This window comes from Rattus norvegicus, chromosome 1 (genome assembly GCF_021556685.1).
Source record: "Rattus norvegicus strain SHRSP/BbbUtx chromosome 1, alternate assembly SHRSP_T2T, whole genome shotgun sequence".
Lineage (NCBI taxonomy): Eukaryota > Metazoa > Chordata > Mammalia > Rodentia > Muridae > Rattus > Rattus norvegicus.
The window spans coordinates 71,893,264-71,916,446 of NC_141534.1; the positions used below are offsets into that span (position 1 = coordinate 71,893,264).

Sequence of the window (23,183 nt, forward strand, 5' to 3'; positions counted from 1 at the left end):
CTATTGTGAAAAGATACCATGACCAAGTCAACTGTTTTAAGGACAACATTTAATTGGGGCTGGCTTACAGGTTCAGAGATTCAGTCTATTATCATCAAGGTAGGAATATGGCAGCATTCAGGCAGGCATGATGCAGAAACAGCTGAGAGTTCTACATCTTCATCTAAAGGCTGCTAGCAGAATACTGTTTTCCAGAAAGCTAGGATGAGGGGCTTAAAGCCCACACCCACAGTGACACACCTACTCCACCAGGGTCACACCTACTCCAACAGGGCCATACCTTCTAATAGTTCCACTCCCTGAGCAAGCATATACAAACCGTCACATTCCACTCCCTGGCCCCATAGACTTGTTGAAACATATGACTATGGGGGCCATACATAAACATAGCATAATGCAAAATATATTTAGTCCAACTTCCAGAGTTCCCATAATCTATAGCAGTCTCAACAATGTTAAAAGTTCAAAGGTCAAGGTCTCTTCTGGGATTCATCTAATCATTTAACTGTAATCCCTAAATCAAGACAAGAGACCAGCTGGACAAACTCCAAACTGCATTTTCATGTCTGGTGTCAAAGAGATCTTCGGATCTCCAACTCCTTTTTCATCTTTATTGACTGCAACAAATTTCTTTCTGCTGGGCTAGTTACAATCCCTGTTAGCAGCTTCCCTCAGCAGATAGCCCATGACTCTGGCATCTCAGATATCTTGGGGTCTCCAAGTCAACTTCACTGTTATAGCTTCTTGTCCTAATGAACAGCTGTAGCACCAGGTACAACCTTGACTATCTCTGGAACACAGCTTCTTTGTGCTCTCAGAAAGCACTTCCCAGAAGATATCCCCTCAGTACTGCTGGTCTCGTCTTAATAACCATGAGTTTCTTAGCTCTAGCTAACCAGTATCAATTGTCCCAGTAGTCCCCTTCTACTCTTCACTATATATCAAGAGACACATGGCTGAAACTGCCAAGTTCTGCTCCCTCAGGAGCTCATACATGCCCCCCCTTATGTTCTATTACATTATCATTAGCTTCCTCTTTTCCAACTCCTTCACTGCCTAAGATTGGCTGTCCTGGATCTTGCTCTGTAGATTGACTTTGATCAGGTATGTAGATCTGCATACCTGTCTCCTGGAATTAAAGTTGTGTACCACCATGGCTGGATTTAAGCTTTTCTTCAACTAAAACTACTCTATCTCAGGCTGATCTTAAACTCAGATCTCCTTGGCTTTATCTCCTTGAACTAAAGGTGTGTACACCATACCAGGATCTAAAATTAGCTGGGTAGGATCTGGTCCTGTTGGAGGAGGTGTGGCCTTGTTGGAGTGGGTGTGTCACTGTGGGTATGGGCCAGACTTTCTTTTTTTTTTTTTTTTGGGCCAGACTTTCTAATAGTGCCACTCTCTGAGCGGAGCATATACAAACCATCACAGCTACAAAGAGAAACAAAATCTCTAAAACAGAAACACAAACAATGAACAAGCAGGCAAGAAAGAAAGACAAAAAGAGATAGAGGGGGGAAGGAAGAAGGGAAGAAGGGAGAGAGGAAGGAAGGAAGGAAGGAAGGAAGGAGGGAGAAAAAAAACCCAAAGTTTTGTGGATATTCATTTTGAAATACTGAGAAAAATATGAAAGTATATACTCCAAACTCTAAAATAATACAGCTGCTATAAAGTGCCAGTAGACCATCATAGAGGGAAAGGAGATTCTGAGAGCCTCCCTCAGCCTGATGAAATGGTAATTACCCCAGTTTTACGTGTCTTGTTTTTAGTACTTTCTCAACAGATATGGTCTCTGCATTACCTACTACCAACTGTAAGAGGAAGCTTCCTTCACTAAAGATAAAAGGACAAATTAATAATTACAAACTCAAATATTTAGACGGCAGATGAACAACATGATCATTAACAAAACATCATTGGGTTCTGCCCTTAGACTTACACATTCTAACCTATGTTTTTAGATCATGTTTAGAATACCAGGCATAAATTCCCTGCTATGGAGCAGGCCTCAAATCCAACAAGAGAGAGGTTAGTTATACCCATAATGAATTATGGCAGTATTAAGTATACACATACTGGCTTGCAAGTAGGTACTGTAGTATGCAGGGTCCAGACCACTGACAACTTTTCTCTGCCAGCAGCCGTCAGAGGGACTTGCAATGTTCCAAAACCAGGGAGAATTTTGTAGTAAGTTCAAGATTGTTCTATCTTGCAACCCAAATCTTAAGTGTCTTCGGCAACACTATGTACTTATGCTAACCAAGAAAGACAACCTCCTTTCTTAGGAGTGCTTCTGGAAGTCCCTGACTAGTAAGTCCTAGACAGATGACCAGTACCTGATACAGAGAGTTTCACTGCATGACTGTGGTATCTGGGAGCTGCTTTATTTACCCATGTGGGATACCTGTATTCATGGGTTTTAAAATTATATTTCATACTAACTTGTAACATAGTTAAGATTTCAAAGGCTTCTTCATATGTCCTTCCATTCAGTTAACCCACCTACTAGTCCTTTCTTCTTGACCTCATTACTGGTTAAACATTTAGCACACATTATCCAATGCCTTATTCTTTTATGGCACATGTGTTCTACTGTTCTCTTAATGTATTGTTTAGTTTGGTCTCAAAATGAAACCCTGTAGCTCATTCATGGACATCTCACTCAAGTTTATCTTTCAGCAGCCCACTCTCCTTACCATCACTTTACTGCATATTTGAACCACTCTGTTTCCAGTATTACCACTCACTAATTCATATCACCTTTATTCTATTATCCACTCTCTTCTCCTACATCTCTCCACTAATGGCCCAGTTCTAGCTTCTTAGCTTCTATATGTAGTTTTACATGCAAAACTGAATGTTTGAAGCTAGAACACATGTTTTCATGTACCCATGTGTCAGCTGATGGATATCTATGTTGTTACCATTTCCTAGATACTGTCAACAAAGTAGCAATGAACTGTTGTGCCAAGAAAAACTTGTAAATCCCAAAACCAAGGAGCCAATTCCAATGTATTGAATTAAGGTCTCTTTATTTAAGTTCAAACTTCGGATCCCCATCAACCCTGACACAGCAAGAAGGTGGAGCCCTGAGCCTAGCTTTAGGCAAGTATTTATAAAGGCAAGGAGGATGTATCTAGCTTGATATATGTCTGATGGGGAAGCAGGGGCATAATTGTCTAGTGTTGAGAGCCAAAACATAAACTTAACTTTTGTGGGTTTTTGACTGATGGTTCTTAAGAAACGAAGTGCCAGGGGCAGGCTTGTAATCTGGGGTTGTAGATATGTTGGGGAATAAACTGAAATCTGGTGTTAGATGCAAGTATTGTTGAAGCGTAACATGGAAACTGATGTTAGAAGAAGGTCTTGTTGGGGAGTAACCTGGAAACTGGTACCAGCCTGTTAGTTAACTTGAGTTTAACCTTAGGCCAGGTTTTCTAAGATGGGAGTCTACACCCAAAAATATCTGGTCTCTCAGAACATGATGGACAAGTGATAAGTGATAAGATGGAAAGACCTTGGAGGTTATGCCCAGGAGTGGATATATTAGTTGTATATTAGCATCCTCTATGACTAAACCTTCCAACTTAGAGGAAACCCCTTAACACAAGGGATATTAAAAGAGAGGTAAAGCCATTTAATGAGGGGACTTGAAACAGTACATCCTACAAAGAAGCTCCTGAAGCTCAGAAATAGATGACTTAATAGTTTCAGGAAGTCCAAGAAACCAGCAAGATTCACTAGTAACCTCCTGCCTCAAGCATATATGATTAGTAAGGACTGCTGATACTGTCAGACAAGATGAGCTTCTCAGAACATACTCTGAAGAGCCAAGAAGCAAACAACACAGGACAAGCTGACTGGAGAAGGTAGTCAGTGACTTGAAAGACACACTTCCCACCTTAGGCGAGCTGCCTGCAAGCTGTGCCATGATCCCCAGGTTTCCAGCTTCACTGGATAACACCTTCACAGGGTGATGCAGCTGTCAATCAGTTCTTTGTGCTTCTATCAGTAACCACTCACCCACACTCTTGTAAGTCACCCCAGTAAAACTCAGTGCTCCACTGGGATTTAGAGATGACTTAGTGGTTAAGAACTCACTGTCTGCTCTTTCAAAGACTCACTTGGAATTCCTAGTACCCTCATATGGGCACTCAATCTGTAACCTCGACTCCAGGACATTCAATGCTGTCTGAGGAACACACATAGTGCAGAGACATTCCTGCAGAGAAAGCATCCCTAAAGAAGAAACCAAATAGTAATCTTACTGGTTCACCAAGTTGGACTTTATTGATTCCCAACTTTGGTTTTCCTTGGTTCTTTATCTGAGATAAGTAGATAATCGTCATTGTTTCCACAGGAATAGTGTCACATATCAGTTTTCCTTCATTTATTCATTGATTTTAGAATATCTAGACTAATTGGAAAAGTTTATTCTCTAGTTCTCTATCCCAGAGCCATGTTTGGCCTCTGTAATGGATATTTCTGGTTGTCACCTTGATTACATCTGGAATGAACTACAATTCAGAAATGGAGGGCACACCTGTGATCCAGATCTCGAAGCTGGAAAACAGGTTTCTGACCTGGATCTTGACATGGAGATTTTGAGGCATAGTAGCCATGAAAATCTTAGGCCCAGGCAAGGTAGTACATGCCTTTCATTCCTGGAGAATGAGGTAGGCAGATCTCTGACTTCTAGTCCTGGGACAAAAGCAAGTCCCACATTTAGGCACGGTAGTACACACCTTTAATCTGGGCCACACCTTCTGCTGGAGGTCTACATAAGGACATTGGATTCACTCTTCTTTAACCACTCGCCAGCACATCTGTTGAAACCTACGTCCACAGAGGACCAGTTAAAACAACTAGCTTCATGGGACTGAGAAACTACTAAAATCTTGGACTTACCATTCACAGCTGCCCATTGTTGGGTTAGTTGGATTACAGACTGTAAGTTATTACAAGAAATTCCTTTAATATATATAGAGACACTTCATAAGTTCTGTGACTCTAGAGAATCCTAAATAAGACAGAAGTTGGTATGAAGGGCCAGATGGCAGAATCGAATTTCCAGAGACAAGGTGATCATAGTTATTATAATGGGCTGTGTAGACAAAACAACATTCATAATGACCTACCCCATAACCCATAACGATCACAACTCTGCATTTTGATTACTGTAGTTTCTTGTAGTGGTCTCTGTAGTAGAGAGGTTTCTTGATAAGGTGTGAAGACTAAGCTTATCTGTGGGCAGAAGAGAAAATGTTTAGATTATTCTTAGGGATTGTGCTGGTTTAGTAAAGTGTTTTCTCTCAAAGCACTTTTATCTTGAGTCACAGAAGACAAACTCCTCTCTGAGTTAGGAAAACGGCAAGGCCACCATCTAGTGGTGAAAGCCACGCAGCTCTGACTTCTTGAGACACCTATTTCTTTTCAAAATCCAAGTTCTTTAAATGTCTCTCACCAAGTCAGATGTTCAGGATTTGGTTTTGAATTGTCATTTTTGTGTGTTGGGGATGGGACTCTGGCTTTCTGAATTTAGCCTGTTATTGTTTGCAATAAGTATGTAGTTCACAGGCTGGTAGTCAAGCCGAGGTGTTAGGCTGTCTATCTTTTATCTGAAGGGTTCAGAACTCAGTGTGGGGGTGAGATATCGGGGTGTAACGTCCTACCAGATCCAGTTCTGGTCTAGGCTGACAGCAGACTTAACAGGGAGTCTGTGCAGAGCGGTCCAGAGAAGGTTGACAGCTGAAGCCTTGTGGAAGGCAGGCTGAGACTGAGAGGGAGGGACCGGTCTCCGGGGGGGTGGGGCCACTCGCCGGAAACAGCGGATGGGGACAGTAGATGGGTGTGGAGGAAGTGTGTTGAGTGGAGCGAGGTTAGAGGAGTGACGTGATAGCTGGGACTGTTCATTAGTGAGCCTAGGTAAGTTGACTGAGGAGCCAAAACCAAAAGTGGCAAGGACCTCTTCCTGGAGGAATTCACTGGCTTGCACCGTGGGGAATTGCGTAATGCAGACTTGGGGTCAGAGGACACAACAGGGATTTCGAGGGGAAGTGAAAACTACTGAGAGCTTCAGGTGCCTCGCGGGGCATCCTGGGAGAGTCAGGCGTCGGCAGCCCAACGGATGGAACCGGATGGAACCGTAGCCCAGTGGGGGAGGACAGTAACCTCCCAGGTTAGAGGAGCTGAAGGGCTGGGAGGGAAACAAGCAGGAACTGGACAAGGGTGAGGTGTTTCCTCTGCTACTCACAAAGATGACAGCTCTCAAATTCTGCAGTACATGTCTTACCCTTGTCCATAACTTTAGAATATAGTAGGTGGATTAATACTGATTTTTTTTCATTGATTCTCTTGTCAAAATTTTCTTATAAAAGTACTCTAGTAGAGTATTTGAATTTATCTGTTGATATTTGCAAACGTGTTTGGTTTGGTTTTGTTGTTGTTTTGTTGTTATTTTGCTATAACAGAAAGGACAACGCTCCTGAAATTTACATTAGTCCACGCTAACTTCTTTGTTATACCTGGGACTTGGCACCCATGTGAGGTTTTAGACATCAGTAATGAATGGAACTGTAAGGGTTTTTTGAGAGCAAGGGAATCTTTGCAGTCAGGAGCAAAAGGAAATCAACAAAGTCACACCACACAACAAACCTCATTGAAGAGATGGATTGGGGATAAACGTAGAATGGTGGCTACTCTGAAAGGGAAGAGAGATGGTACGCTAGGCGGAGGGGTAGGTGTTTATAGTGTCTTTGGAGCATGTGCATTGAAGTACTGGAAATGAACAGTGGGTCCTGAAGTATTGCTTGGTCATTAAACATTGTAGTTAATTCTCTAAGGGCCATAACTGCCATTTCCAGCCCCTTGGGTGAAAGTGGCTAAGCCACTGCCCTAGAGGAAAAAAAAAATGCCCAAGATCAAGCTACAAAATCTCTCCAATTCCACACACCCCCAAGGAACCCTATGTAAATTAGCCTCCTGCCCAGTTCTTTGCTGATTCTCTCTAGAGCAGAGGCAGTCACTCTGATGTGGTTTTTGCTTTCAAGAAATCTCAGTCAATCTCTCTCTTCATTTACAAAGCTATGTTTATTTGGAGTCACAAGCACTGACTGAGTCACTGTGACTCAAGTCAAGAAATCTCTTGTGTGAGTTTTGTTTTTGCAGTGTGACTGAGATATTCCTTGAGTCCAGACTGCCAGGATACATTTGTTTTCATAGGTGTAGTAATATTTGCATCTAGGAAACCTTCCCCCTCAGAGCTGCAAAGCTTCCATTAGGTAAGCCTTTCCCCTCAGAGCTGTAACACTTGCACCAGTCTTAGAGTTCTAGGGCAGGACAGGGGCAAGGTAATTTTCCACTGGCATGTTAACCTATACGAGTGCTTGAATATTGAATTGAATCTGAAAGTATGTTTTTGTGAGTTACAGATACACTTGTAAACGTTAACATCTGAAAGTAAACTTTTTAGTTCACCCTTAATTTTCCAACTGAGACAAATGCACGCTGAGATGTAAATAGAGCATTCTGATATAAATAAGCCAGGGTTGGTGGCACACACTTTTAATCCCAACACTTGGGAGTTGAAGGCCAAATTGCTCTGTGGGATGGTTCAGGAGAGCCAGAACTACATGGTGAGGCTCTGTTTAAAAACAAAAACAAAACCCAATAGATAAGAAAGTACAAAAAAAATTAAATAAAATAACAGGAACAGATACGTGTCTCCAAAGTCTTAATATTGCACCTTAGAGCCTGGAAAAGTCCAGTATGCACTTTGAGGGTATCAGATCACAGTATTTTCACTGTTAGAAAAGGCATTATAAGCCAGTTGGTGCTGGCACATGCCTTAAGTTAATCCTGTCTTGGGGGAAGAGGGGTAAGGGTATTATTTTGTAGCAAAATACCACAAAGCATCTTTTGATTAACTACTATGACTCATCTACAGCAGAAAAAGTCTACAAGTCTTTTTGTCTCTTTGGGCCCCAAAAAGCACACTGTCCATGGACACATACATGACCAAACTGTTATTTTCTGTTTCTTGTTTTTGTTGTATTTGAGACTTAAACTCAACTATGTTTCTCTGGTTTAGAACTAACCAGGTAGACCAGGCTGGACTGGAACTCCAAACTCTGTCTCTTGAGTGCTAAGATTAAAGGTTTGTACCATCACAACTCTTCGAACTGTTTTATTTCACAGTCTGTGGACAGTCTGTGTTGTGACTGGGGACTTCTCTCAGGAGAATGACCAATGTTTGGACCCCACTGAGAGGACTTTCTACAGAAACTGGATGTTGCAAAATTGCATCACGCTAGGTTTTGTGGGTAAAAATAGTTTGCTGCCTTCCTTGGTCCAAAAATATATATGGAAATTACGATAAATATATAGAGTGCTGTTTGGGATTATGCCAGTTTAGTAAATTACTGGTTGTAGCTTCTCCAAGATCTAAGCCCTTGGGGAAACTGTCTGGGTTTCCAGTACTAGGTGTAATTTCCCACTTCTTGAGGTCTTTGGTTCAATTAGAAGCTGTTGGTTTCCACCAAGGTATGCATGCCACTCTTGCAGCCTTGGGTTATCATGCAGTACAGATCATTGTTGTGGTTCAGAGGTGTCAGTGCTAGGTAGGACTGTTGGCTGGCTCCTTCCTTTGGAAGCTTGCACATTGCCTTCTAGTGCTGTGAATGCTAGTCCCTAGGGAGGATGCTTATGTCAGATCTATCTTGAGACCTCTGGGTTCTGTATCTGAATCTCTTGGTATCTTTAACCATAGGGCCTCACTATCTACTTCTGGGAAAGAACCAAGGGCAACCAACATAAATAGCCTATAATGTTTTGGAAATCTCTTGAATAGCTCTGTCCAACAATTTAAAAAGAGCCATCTCATGCCAGTATCTATGACTCTTATAGGGACCATTATCAACCCAAATGAGAAGCTTTCGAATATATACTAAATGTATGTGTATATATAGACATGTATTGTAGGCATTCATAGTTGGATTATATGATTCCTTCTTACTTTTAAGACATCCTTATTTTATCATATTTTTGTGTTTATATTGGTTTCATAGATTCCTGCTCCTGTTCTTCCATTTTCCCCTTAAGATCACTTTTCCCTGTTATCGCCTGTCTATTTCTCCCCCACATCCCACCGTGGTCTGCTTTTACTTTTCTGGTTACTGCAGTTACTTACTCCAGGTTGAGAACTCACATCTGAAGGGTTGGAGCTAGGAACTTCCTATGAAAGAGAACATGTCTGTCTTTCTAGGTCTGGCTTAGCTCACTCAGTATAATCATTTCTAGATCCATCCATTTATCTGAGAATCTGAATTCAATTTTCATAACAGCTGTATAATATTCCATAGTGTATATGTACCACATTTTCACTATCTATCCATTTGTCAGTTGAAGGATGTTTACATTGTTTCAGTTTGTAGCTATTTGAATATAGGGGCAATGAACATGAGTGAGCATGTATCTGTGGAATAGGATGTATAGTTCTTTGAGCATATGTCAAGGAGTAGAACAGCTGGGTCATGTGCTAAATTTGTTTAACTTGAATCCTTGTTTATTTAATTGAGGATCCTCCATAATGATTTCCAGAGGGGTTAGATTTTTTTTCTTTTTCTTTTTCTTTTTCTTTTTTTTTTTTTTTTTGCTCATGGGTTTTTTATGCCTTATGATTTTGTTTAAGTCTTCCTAGGTGGATTATTGGTAGAATTCTTCTTCCTTTTCTGAGACAATTAGTACTTTCCTTTCTTTTCTATGAGTGGCTATTTTCATTTACTCTGTGAATAACTCCTCTGATTCTTCTGTATATACTTTACCTGTAACTTCCTATGTCCTGTACTACTACGTTCTATGTACTGTGAAATCAATTGGCTTAATTTGTTACTATCTTCAAATATACTTATGTCTCCACTAGTTTTGAGAGTATTTTCTGTATGCACTATATGGTTGATAATGGTTTTCTCTCTACACTTTAAATGTCTTTCCATGCTTTTCTGGCTTTGGGATCACTGACCAGACACCAGGTAGAATTCTGTTGCTTGGATCTCTTCATGTAGTATGACATTGTTCTTTAATAACATTCAGTATTAATTTTACTTTTCCTGTTTGATTCCATGATATTAAAGGTCCACAAGCTGACTATTCACTGTTCTTCAAAGAGAAGATCAAAGAAGAGAAACAGCAAGAAATGGCTGATTCTTCAGTCAACACGTCCCAGGTCAGTGCTCATGTCCAGTCTTTTTCAAAAAGTGTTATAGTTTGCGACATTACAAGCCTTTAATTTTCTGCTTTTGGTAATTTTTTTAACTTTATCATAAAACACATTTATTGGAAACAAACAAAATTACATACTGAAATAAATTAACCCAATGACTATACAACTCAATGTACTTTTAGGCAGTTATAGTAGTCATTGGGAAAGAAGCTCTGGAGTCTTAGATGTGAATTTGTTCTCAGTATCAAGTATTTCTTTATGACCTGATCCACCACAAAAACGTGACAGAATTAGAACTAGAATTAGAATTAGCTTTAGATTCTTTTTCATAACCGGTGGTCATTACCTGCATTCAGTTGTTTCTCAATGCCTGATATTTAACCTTTTTGTGTTTTCTTTTCTTCATGTTCTGATATGCTCCCTTGTACATTGCTTCCATATAGCTGTTATTGACTAGATTCTGCCTATGACCTTACTTAATATTACACATTCTAAGGCAAACCATTTTCCTGCTAATTTTTACTATTTTTTTCTCTTTAGCAGAATAGTATTTCACTTTATATGTATCCATTTTCATTATCTATCTGTGGACTAACAATTAGATTTATTCCAATTCTTTCCTATGGTGAATAACTCAGCAGTATGCACGGAGTGTAAATATCTCTAGAGTGGGGAGTGGACTTTGCTGGATATATCCATAGGATTGAAATAGCTGGGTCATAATAGGATTCCATCTCTACGTATTTGAATAATCTCCAAGCTGATTTTTCCACAATGGCTGAATTAATTTTCAAACATCACCACACACACACACACAACATCCTCTCTAACATTTGTTGTCAGGTTGATTGATGACAACCAGTCTGCCTGGAGTGAGGCACTATTCCAAAGTTGTTTTACTTTGCATTTCCTGATAGTATTTTAGGAATTTTATGCCCGCTTTTCAGTATGTACTGACCATTTGTGTTTTTCTCTGCTCAAAGTGTCTGTTCAGTTCATTTGCCCATTTGTTGATTGGCAGTTGTAATTCCTTGGTATTTAATTTCTGTAATTCTTAGTGAATTCTAGATAGGAGTCCCTTTTCAGGGTGTTTCAGATTCTCTCCCATTCTTTGGGTGTCTGTGTGCCCTGCCAATTATTCCCTTTGATGCACAGAAACTGTATATTCTTGGAGCTCATTCCGGTGCTGTCGGTGTTCTTTCAATAAGTTCTTGCCCATCCCAGTATCCTGATGGATATTCCCTATGTTTTACAGGTTTCTGGTTTTAAATAAGGTTTTTGACCCCTTCTGAATGATTTTTTTTTTTTGTACAAGGTGACAGATAAGAATCTTTTAAGGTTTGCCAGCACAATTTGATGAATAGGCCATATTTTTGTCGTCTTCAGACACACCAGAAGAGGGCATCAGATCTCATTACAGATGGTTGTGAGCTACCATATGGTTTCTGGGATTTGAACTCAGGACTTCTGGAAGAGCAGTCAGTGCTCTTAACCACTGAGCCATCTCTCCAGCCCTAGGCCATATTTTTGTAATCTACCTTTTTGCCTCCTTTGTCAAATATTAAGTATAGCTTTCTTGTTTTCTTGGTGAGTCTTTTGTCCTGTTCTGTTTTTTTCCTATTTTATGCCCATGCCAGGCTGTCTTTATGACTATAGCTATTCACTATATATTCCATAATTCCACATCTCCTATGGCTTTTTTCTCATTTCTGCCCTTCCCCTGCCCCCTTTTTGAAGACAAATATTCCACACGGACTCATGTCTTGTAATTTTGAAAATATTTTCACTGTGACATATGAGGAAAAAAATATGTTGGTGCCCAATTGCTGTAGTCCATGTATTAGATTCTTATATTTTGAGGCATATATGATCTGTTGGATCTGTCACATTTCCTTTGATCATAGTTTTGGAAATGCATATTCAAACACAGGAAGTAGTTGCCACCACTTTTCAGAAATATGTGGAATTTGAAGAGACTTATTACAGTTTGGTTCTTAATCCTAAATTTTAATTGGCTCTGAATACTAAATGTTTAAGCACACAGTAGAATGCTGAACATGGCAGTTATATGTGGCTGGATCTTGCGATGAAATGAATGTTCTTGAATGTAGATCCAGACTGTGGTCCTCTGGTATTTCTCTTCAGTGTTTAATATCAGGACAGAGATGATGTATCCCGTGTTTGTTGATACCTTGTATCTTTTGTCTCAGAGACATTGCTGCTCACATCACTCACTTGCTCAGTACTCTCAGTAGAAACTTCCCAAACTAGAGAGATGAATATTTTTTATTTCTCTTTTTCATTTTCCCTACCTGGATACAATTATGCAGCCCTTTTTGGGTGTGACTCCTTAGGGAGCATTATGTGTAATGCATCAGTAAAAATGTCTTGATGGCATTGACTGGTGTTCATAAACCATCACATTTGATGCACAGGGAACATTCCTCATGATTGCGTTGCTCTAGTCAGTTCCTGTAAGATTGACAGCTCTCTTCCCCTACCCTGAAGCTGAAGTGATTTGAAGTGGAAATTTCAGAACTGGGCTCTTTTGTCATTGCACTTTGCATTTTCAGAGAAATAAGGGAAGAATCATAAACACTGCTAACCTAAAATCTGTTAGACAATATAGCATAGGTTAAAAGAAAAACACATTGAGGGCTGCAAAATTCAGGAGATCAGCTTTTCTTCTTAGCAATGAAACTGATTATAATTCTCACACATTTATTATATTCATTTACTCACAGGAAATCTTATGTCACTTCTAAATGCATCCAAATTTTTAACACCTATGTGTACATGCTTAGTTGTAACTTAAATATTATTTAATGTGTTTTTGGACTTTCCTCAAATTTTATAACTCTTTGTGGCTGGACTTATTTTGGAACTTACAAAAATTTTTTTCAAAGATCCTGTATGCATGTTCTTATGAAAACTTTAGATTATATCATGTGGCTGGTGTGAATATTTTTATCTGCTTGATAGTGTCTCAGATATTTTAAAAATGAATTCCATAGACTACTTGATTTTTCTATGTTAATGTTAAAATAGCCAGTATGTAGTATTGATATACTTCTCTTTACAGTGGAAAAAAGTCAAAACTGTTCCACAATGAAGTCAATCATATAATCTTCCTTCCATATCTACCACCTAACTCGGTAATGTTGTGTATTGGGCCTAGAGTTTAAACATCCCAAGCAAGCATTGTAGAATAGAATCATGCAAGGCCCCAGTACAGACTGAATTGATTAGTGTCAGTTTTCTAGGATGAACTTGATCATGAAATTTCCTTCTCAGATATGTACACTGTGATGCTGAGACATAAACACAGTACCATAACAGATAGATAAATGTGTCCAGATCTGAAATGTATGTCTTGTTTCATGGATATGCTTGTGAGACTATTGTAATCCTGTTTTCACAGAGTTAGGACATGAGAACATGTATTATGGAGTGTAACTATGTTAGAAGTCATCTGATTGAGTAACTGTCTTTCATCATCTACATCCAAAATTTACTTGTTTCCATCTATTCAAGAAACCACTGTCCCATAAAGCACATATTCAAATTATATTTTTTTGTTTCAGAGTCTGTTGACATTCCGGGATGTGGCTGTGGACTTCTCCCAAGAGGAGTGGGAATGTCTGGCCTCTCCTCAGAGGGCTTTGTACATTGATGTGATGTTGGAGAATTACAGCAACCTGGTCTCTGTTGGTGAGAATATTTTCCTTAAAGAATTTCCAAATGATACTTTGTATGTCATTATAGGCCCATAAACTCTGTTAAGCTGTCTTGGAAACAACATAAGACTAGGGAATATTTGGTAGTAGGAAAGAACTTTATCATGGTATTTGTTTTTTCTTTCCAGTTTTCATTTTTGTAGGCTCATGCCCCATTCAGTTTGGTTTGAGCATGTATTCAGAAACCTAGTAATGTATAATATTTGTACAATATCTTTGTTTTTCATTTTTTCCTTTTATCGGAAACAGATTCTTATACAATATACCCTGATTAGAGGTTTCCCTCCCTCTAACTACTCACTGTTTCTCCTATGCTCCTCCTCCCTCAATATCCACTCACTTTCTGTTTCTCATTAGAAAAGAACATGATTTTAAGAGCTAACAACCAAGACTAACAAAATAACATATAATAATGTAAAGCAAAATCCATCATATTAAAATAAGACAAAGTAACCCAAGAGAAGTAACAGAGTCCTAAGAACAGGCGAGAGAATCAGAAGTCATATAATACTAAGCTGAAAACTATAGGCTATATGCTGAGGACCGGGTACATGCCTGTGAAAGCCCTATGCTTTCTATTTCGGTCTCTGTGAGTTCATTCACACTTACCTAGTTCATTCAAAGGGTCTTATCCTGGTGTACTCCATCTCACCAGGCTCTTACACTTTCTGTCTCTTCTTCCTGGTTCCTTGAGCTCTGAGGGGAGGGATTCTATGGAGCCCTCCATGTAGACTTTCTCCTCCTGATGCTGACTTTGGGCCTCTGCATCTGTTCCCATCTTCAGCTGGAGGAAGCTTTCTCCCATGATGACTGAATAAGGTACTGATCAGTGAGTACAGCAGAATAGAATTAGGAGTCATTTTGTTCATACTTCTATTTCTCATTTTACACAAGTAGTGCTTGTTTTATCCAGCCTAATCCTAGGCTGTCTAGGCACTCTGGTCGTTGGTTACACAAGCAGTCTGGGCATGACTTACATCTTATGGAGTGAGCCTTAAGTCAAATCAAATATTGGTTGGCTACTCCCACAATTTCTGTGCCACCATTGCTGTGCATATCTTGTAGGCAGGACAGATTGTAGGTCACAAATTTTGTAGCTGGATGCATATCTTAAAGCTCAATATCATTATTGCATTTCGCATACATTTAATTTCGAGAAAAACTCAAGATATGCAAACAGAAATTTCTCCCTAAATACACTGAAGTGATTGGACATAGCATTTGGAAAATCATTCCTAGATTTCTCTATTTTGTCTTCCCTTCTTACACTGACTACAGTAGTGTGTTAGATGTCTGTGTTCTTTCTAAGAATTCTTGCATGGGTCATGGGCTACCTCACAGAACACATAGATTATTATATTCAAGGCAGATCTGGTCACTTGTCTGGGGCAAATGAAAGTATCCTAAAATGTGGAGAAGATATGGTAGTCATAATAAGGGTGGGCAAAAAAATAAGCGTGACAATGGTGATGGCTTAAAGTGAAAGAAAAAGAAAGAACTGAAATTTTTTTTTTATATTCAGTTCCAAATTGAAAGGATTCCTGATCACGTAACTTAAAGTGTATCCTGCCTTAGTGCACCTGAATTGTGGTGACTTAATACTAGTAAAAATATGCAATTTTATTTAACTATGCTGACATCAGATTAGAATAATTTTACAAATTAAAAGTCTAATGTGAGTCCATGAAGTAGAATTATTCTGTAATTGCCTTCCTTATATGTAGGCATTCATTCACATTACATCCTTCATTTTCTTCTCAGTGGCAGATACACAGATACCCTTCTGGAAAATGATCACAGGAGTCAGTGTAGAAAGTTGACTTAAGAACAACTATATAAGGAAAGTTAAGAAACAGAGCAGTGGATGTGCCAGGATGGGGTAGATACCCAATAGTGGGCCTCTACTCTCTCAGAGCTGAACAGCTGAACAGAGGTTGGATGGGAGGGATGGACTGTGGGAGGAAGAGATGGGGGTAGACACAGCAATTAGGATGTAAAGCAAGTAAATAAACAAATAAACACCAATCAAATTGACAGCTAGAGGACAGAAAAAGAGAGAGAGAGAGAGAGACAGACAGACAGACAGACAGACAGACAGACAGACAGACAGACAGACAGCAGTGTGTGGAGCTCAAACAATGCAGGAAAGAAATATGCAATAGCTGCCATTGCAACCTTCACTCAAATCATCTAGAGCCTCTAATATATGGCAGAAGTGCATCAATTACTTTTGAGGAATCAATCTCTCTCCCCCCTCCCACCCGTCTCCTTTCCCCCACCCCTCCCCACACTCACACTCTCACTCTTTTTCTCTCCTCTCTCTCTCTCTCTCTCTCTCTCTCTCTCTCTCTCTCTCTCTCTCTCTCTCAGAAAAAAAAAAAGCCCTTGATGCTTGTTGTAACATTACAACAAACTGGGTTTCCTGAACAGGAATCTTTATTTGTTGTACATTAGTTTACACACATGATGTAAACCTGAATTGCATTAAACTCTTCATCACTTTCTGAGAAAAAAATATTTAAAAACAGACACATATATTCTAAATATAATCTGTCACTGAGCCCCATCCCAAAGCTACATACTGATTTCTCAATTATTTGTTTCATCTGCCTTGAAGACGGTCACCATTTTTCTAAGAATCTATACAATTAGAGTAAAAGAAAAGTGTCAACTTCCATGAGCTCTGTGCTAAGTATTTCTAACAGAGAATGTAGAAAAACAGTCATTTCTCAAATGTTTAAGTTTAGAACAAGCCCTATTAATCTGAATTGTACTCATTTTCAGAGAACTACTGCATATGTGATACTGTCTGTCAACCTGTGAAGACTGAAAGGGAGTCCTGTCAGTGTAATGAGCTTGGTAAAATGCTTCATGATCCCTCTCATGGTGGACTTTACAAAAGAAGTGACACCACAGAAACCTCTAATAACCACAGATGCTGTAAGGACAGGGATGCCTCTGTTGACTCATCAGAGCCAGGTCAACATAAAAGCACGCACACTGGGGAAGAACCTTGCACATCTAAAAACTGTGAGAAGTCTTTCGATTTGTGTTCCAACATTACTCAAGATCAGACATTCTACACTGAAGAGAAAGAGCACAGACAGGAAAAACATGATGACCATTTCAGCTCTACATACAGTCTCATGCAACAGTCAATCTACATTGGAGCAAATGCAGGCCAGTGTGTAAAATATGGGAAATGTTTCAGTATTGCTTCAAGCCTCAGTATACAGCAGAGAATTGATACTGGAAACAAACCCTACAAGTGCAATATTTGTGACAAATCTTTTACTCAGTGCTCAAGTCTTAAAACACATCGTAAAACACATCAAAGACTTCGTGCTGGGACAAAACCTTACAAATGCAGTGACTGTGAAAAGTCTTTCTCTTATTTATCTGCACTTAAAAGTCATCAGAAAAGGCATACCGGAGAGAAGAGGTACAAGTGTAAGGAATGTGACAAATCCTATGCCTACCGTACTGGTTTGAAGAGACATCAGAAAATCCATACTGCAAAGGAACGTTATAGTTGTCAACACTGTGGCAAGGTCTTTCATCAGCTCTCACACTTCAAAAGCCATTTCACAGTCCATTCTGCAGAGAAGCCTTACAAATGCAATGAATGCCACAGATCCTTTCCCCATTATGTATTCTTCAGAAGGCATAAGAAAAATCATTCTCTACAGAAATCTCACAAATGCAAAGAATGTGGTAAGTCCTTTTTTATATTGTCACATCTTAAAACTCATTACAGAATCCATACTGGTGAGAAGCCTTACAAATGTACAGAATGTGACAAATCCTTTACCCAGTACTCACATCTTCGAAGACATCAGAGAATTTATACTGGAAAGAAACTTTACAGATGTGAGGTATGTGACAAATGGTTTACTATGTCCTCAAGTCTCAGCAGACATCAGAAAATTCACACTGAAGCAAAAACTTATAAATGCAAGGACTGTGACATATTCTTTACCCACTACTCAAGTCTTAGAAGACATCAGAGGGTTCATACTGGAGAAAAACATACATGTAAACAGTGTGGCAAATCTTTTACTAGGGGCTCAACTCTTAGAGCACATCAGAGAATTCATACTGGAGAGAAACCTTACAAATGTAGTAAATGTGACAAATCCTTTATCCAGGCCTCACAACTTAGAACACATCAGAGAGTTCATACTGGAGAGAGACCTTATGTATGTAAGGAATGTGGCAAATCACTTACTACATGTGCAATTCTTAGAGCACATCAGAAAATTCATACTGGAGAGAAACCTTACAAATGTATGGAATGTGGCAAATCCTATATTCAGTACTCACATCTTAAAAGACATCAGAAAGTTCATACTGGAGAGAAACATACAATTGTAAATAATGTGACATAGCATTCATCTATTATTCTCTCTCTGTTCAAATCCTAACATTATACATAATAGAAATGTAAGCATGAGAAACATGGGAAAGCCTTTAAAGTCTTAGAATGTTTCACAAAGTTTGTCAAAATAAAAATTTCCAAATGTAATTATGTGAAAACCTTTTTGGTTTTTGTTTTGGTGTGTGTGTGTACTCGCGCACCTACATATATACCTGGCACCTGTGGAGGTCAAATCCCCTGAAGCTGGAGTTAAAGACAGTTGTGTGTTGGAAATTGAACCCCAATACACTGTAATGCTACTTTTAATCTCTAGATTGTGCTTTTATCACTCTAGTCACTGGGAAAAGCTGTAATAAAAACATTTGTCTTGTTCAAAATCCAAAGGTTCATAATTCCAGTCAAGGTTGTACACTGAGTCGACAGAGGCAAAAATTATCTCTGTTAATTAGAGGCCATCCTGGTATACATAGTTCCAGAAGAGACAGAACTACATATAACTATGAGCTTTTATACCCAGCCTCTTTGTTCCTGAAATAATGGCTCCTAGACTTAATATTTATAAATACATGCATAGGCCATAAGCTTCGGCTTGTTCCTTGACTAGTTCTGAAATTACATTACCTGTTTCTTATATTCCTTGTGTGCTGCATGACTGTTTACCTCTCATCTTCATATATCTGTCTCATTATGGGCCAGGGTGAATCTTTCACACCTGTGACTACCTCTCAGAGTTCCAAGCTCACTATCTGAGGCCCCTGTAGACCTTTTATTTTTCAAAACCTACTTTAGTAAGGGTTCTTAAACACTTTAACCTCCAGCCCACCACCCACCACAGGTAGTGGAAAGAAAAGGTTACTAGGGCAAAAATAAGAGGATTTTGGCCTGTTTAGAAATAGTTCTTTGAGGTGATCCTAATCTTTATTGTAATGAAAGCAGCAGTTCAGTTCACACAAATCAGCAACAGTAACTCCATTTACTTGCAAACACCATTCAGGAATCAGCAACAGCAGTTCAATGCAGAAGAAACCACAAGGCTGCCCCAAGACCACAGAAGTGGCAAGAAGCCACCAGAACACCACCAGAAGTTCTTTGGTACATTTCTCTCTACAAAGTCTCAACAAACAATGATCAGTGAAAAAGGCAAGGCAAACAAATGTCCCAGTGTCATCCACTGTCTGTTGGGTTATACCTTTCCAAACAACAAGCATCAGCTCTAGCAAAATATCACATGCCCTTTTTCCAGGCAGCTTCCTGAAAAACGTGTCTATTCTCAGCAAACCACATGTCTGCCTCAGCAAAACATCCTCTCATAAGACACTTTCCAGAAAAATATCACATGACACAACTGAGTCTCCAAAGAAACCAGAAATTTCCACCTCAGCTTCCATCTTTTATTTCCTGCCTATTGCTAATAAGCCATCAGGTTTTTATTGGGGTTCTGCATCCATACAGTACACAGATTCTACATATAACCTGCCTTGAAATCAAAAAAAAAAAAAAACCAAAATATAATAACACTTAATATATGAAAATGACCTCTAATTGTGCTGAACATCACAAAGTTTACACTTCTGAGAAACTATATAAAAGTATAGCATATAAAATCTCCATGTCTTATTCTTCATTGGAAATTACAACTCAAATTTAGTTTGACAAATCTTTTACCTAGTATTGAAATTATTGACATCAAAGCAAATTCATTATGAAGAAAACACAATGTCTCATCTTTCACCTTCAAAATCATCAACAAACAAAAGAAAAACATTGAACTGAGACCCACATCTGAGAAGAAACATGTTATTTGACTATTGGGGGACTAGGTGGAATTACTGTATTTTCTGTTTGTCTATGTTTACATCCTGATTTCTCACTTTAATTTTTTTTTTACAATTGGGTTATATCATGTTCTATAGATATGTATCATATTTTCATTTACACATGTGTCAATGGTTGGATATCTGAATTGATTCCAGGCCTAAATAGTGAATAAAGCAACAAGAACATGAGGAGGGGCAAGTGCTAATTGGTAAGATGGAATGTGTTTTTTAACACAAAAATACCAGCCACTCGATTTTACCAAATGAAGACCAGAGCCTGTCATAAAAGCTTGCGAGCTCAGAGGCAGAGAAAACACTCAGCTGACCTCCCTACTCTTATGACCAATGTCCCATAGGAAAAAGCTCTTTTCCTTTTCCATGCTCTCTTAAATACCTTCCAACTCAATATTCCTCCTTTCTACTTCACTATGTTCACTTCCTGGCAACCGCTTGTTTGTTCTACACCTTGCCCTAAGATTGACTTTATTTAGCTCTTGAAAGGTAAGTTCTAGGACTGAGCCATACAACAAGTATTTGTTTCCAATAAACAGAAAGCTGTTGTATTGAAAGTGTGTGAGCCACAGTACAAGGCAAGGTTTCCCTACTTCACAATCTTAGGGTTCACAAAGTGATCAAATACCCTGCAACAATGGAAAGTCCTTGGGTTTCATGCTCAGGAGTGATTACAGGGTATCAGATTTCTTTGAGGTTTAACACTTTCATTTTGAAGGAAGCTTCTTAAAACATAGGGTGTAAAAAGACAGGGAAATGAACTAGGTGCCTTATAGCAGCAAGGTGGAGAGGGAAGAAAATGGTCCATCCTATAACTAACCTCCCAACGCTCAGCAATAGACAATTTAATAGCTTTAGGATGTCCCAGAAACTGGAATATTCACTAGTGTCCTCCTGCCACACCATATATAGCTGGTAAGGACTTCTGGGACTATCAGACAAAGTGAATTGCATAGAAGATCACCATGAAGCTTACAACAGTCAAGCTGCCTGAAGCACACAAGACAAGACAAGCTGCCCAGAGGAGTTAGTGAGTGACTTGAAAAACACTTCCGTTTAACTGGAGTTCTTTCAATACCTATTTTTTAATGAAAATCAAGTGTTTATTCATTTACATTTACTTAAGAAATACAAAGTTAGTCTATAAATATTTATTTTTACTAAATCATAGTAAAATGAAAAGTTAAGGCAGTGGTATCCTGGCCAAAGATAGAAATCCCATTTCTTTTAGCATCATAGCACACAAACTCTGGGTGGTTATAAAAATTAGCATTTTTAACATATCATATATTAAGTCCTAATTATAGCTTTTATCTAAAATAACTTAATGGTAATAGAACGTAATTCCAAGGAAGAAAGAAAACAGTAAGTTTTCAGTATCAATGAGGGTGCAGTGGCTACCACATGACTTTGGGACATTCTGGAGTTTAAAAGTGGAAGGCTGTGTGCTGGTCTGGTTCAATTCCATTATCTTTCACCTAATGAATGGGCACACACAGGGCAAGTTAGTCATGTAAGGCCATGGATTCACACAGGAGGGCAAATTCCCAGTTACTAGTTATATTATGACAAGTTATAATAGGATACAATTACATTCGTTTGGACATCAAATCTGGGGCAGGAGATGCTCAGAGTGCTTGCTGGTCTGCACTCCCAGCACTGCATTAACTGGGTGTTAATAATTAAAACAGATATTAGGAAAAGACAACCCATGATAACATGCTAAGCTGATAAAATGACACTAAAGCAATAATTTAATATACAAGTTTGCAAACAACTGTTCAGGGTGTCCCATACATGAACATGCATAGCCAGGGCCAGTAGCTCTGACACGTCCATGGCCTACTCTCTGTTCAGATTTCTTTTTTTTTTTTCTTTTCTTTTCTTTTTTTCGGAGCTGGGGACCGAACCCAGGGCCTTGCGCTTGCTAGGCAAACACTCTACCACTGAGCTAAATCCCCAACCCCCCACTGATTTCTTATGCTTTCATTGTCATCATCTGAGCTAAATGTCTTCCACAAAACTTGTTTGCTTTCCAAAGGGAAGCTTCCAGCTGTGGTGTGGGGTGCTTTGGTACACAGTGTCTCTATCACTGCCAAGTCAATGAGTTTGCTGAGACTGTCACCATTCTGTTGATTCAAGATGTCCTAGAAATCTTTTGGTCTCTGCTTTGCTTTTGCCACATGGGTCCTGAAAGAATGTTCTTTGCCAGCTGTGTGGGACCTTCCCCATGGCTTTTAAAGAGGTCATTAAGAATAGAGGTGTCACCAAGTTAGCTTTCCATAGGAGTGTTTTCTGACACTGGGTTTTCTACCCTTTTGTTTCTCAGCTTGAAAATTGGTCTGTTTCTTGAACTGCATGCTCCTGTGAGGTCCCACTGATGTCCAGGAAAATTTTCTAGCTCTGTCTCTAGGACTTCAGACTTGCTGTTAGGACAGAAGAGTGTCATGGTATCCTTGGATGTGCGGTTGTTTCCATCACTGTGAATCTCTTGAGTAAAGCTGACAGGTGATTTTTATAATCTCTGCACCACTAGAAAATGTGTCCTCTCTATGGGAACCATGATTCTGAAATCTGACTGATTTTCCTTCACATATTTTTGGGTTGTTAACTTGAGATATTTTGTTGGTGGAATCATTACATGATAGAGTACTATCATTTGAGGGACTTTCTTTTAAAAGAGATTCTTTTTCTTTAGATTTATTCAGTACCCTAGCTTCTTCCTTGTGGACAGATTTCATCAACTCTGAAGCAGAATCCACAAAGAATTCCTTTACCTCTGGGTGCTGAAGACTGTATTAATCTCTGAGCATTCTCTGTCGCTCTTCAGATGTGACATTAGTAACTTGTTCAGCAAACTCCTTTACAGACAGCTATTTTTTATGATGGTTCTTAAACACTATAACCTCCCTTCTAGCCCACCACCCACAACAAGTAATGAAAAGGAAACGATATGGATGAAGTGGTGCTGTTTAGAAATGCTTCTTTGTAGTGAATCCCATCTGCGTTGTTAGGAAATC

General features: G+C 39.1%; 1 protein-coding gene and 1 long non-coding RNA gene across 9 annotated transcripts in view; one reads left to right on the forward strand and one right to left on the reverse strand.

Moving 5' to 3' along the window:
* LOC108349017 (uncharacterized) overlaps positions 1-5,778 on the reverse strand; it is a 28,474-nt gene extending 22,696 nt beyond the window's left edge. Inside the window, exons 1-2 of the long non-coding RNA XR_015649599.1 lie at positions 5,673-5,778; positions 5,139-5,244 (exon numbers count right to left, since the gene is read on the reverse strand). This is a non-coding gene — a long non-coding RNA (uncharacterized LOC108349017). The remainder of the gene's footprint in view (positions 1-5,138; positions 5,245-5,672) is intronic.
* Positions 5,779-5,861: 83 nt separating this feature from the next.
* Zfp54 (zinc finger protein 54) lies at positions 5,862-22,540 on the forward strand. Of its 8 annotated transcripts, XM_087553704.1 has the most exons (6): positions 5,862-5,925; positions 8,090-8,155; positions 10,131-10,222; positions 13,804-13,930; positions 16,741-17,670; positions 22,493-22,540. In XM_087553704.1, exons 3-6 carry the CDS (start codon positions 10,193-10,195, stop codon positions 22,495-22,497), a joined length of 1,092 nt encoding a protein of 363 aa, XP_087409830.1. In that variant the 5' UTR covers positions 5,862-5,925; positions 8,090-8,155; positions 10,131-10,192; the 3' UTR covers positions 22,498-22,540.
* Positions 22,541-23,183: the final 643 nt, after the last annotated feature.

Coding starts and splice junctions, on each gene's coding strand:
- Zfp54 (XM_087553675.1), top strand. CDS start 10,193: ATGGCTGATTCTTCAGTCAACACGTCCCAG. Junction 10,223..13,803: donor CTTCAGTCAACACGTCCCAG/GTCAGTGCTCAT, acceptor TTTTTGTTTCAG/AGTCTGTTGACATTCCGGGA. Junction 13,931..16,740: donor CAGCAACCTGGTCTCTGTTG/GTGAGAATATTT, acceptor ACTCATTTTCAG/AGAACTACTGCATATGTGAT.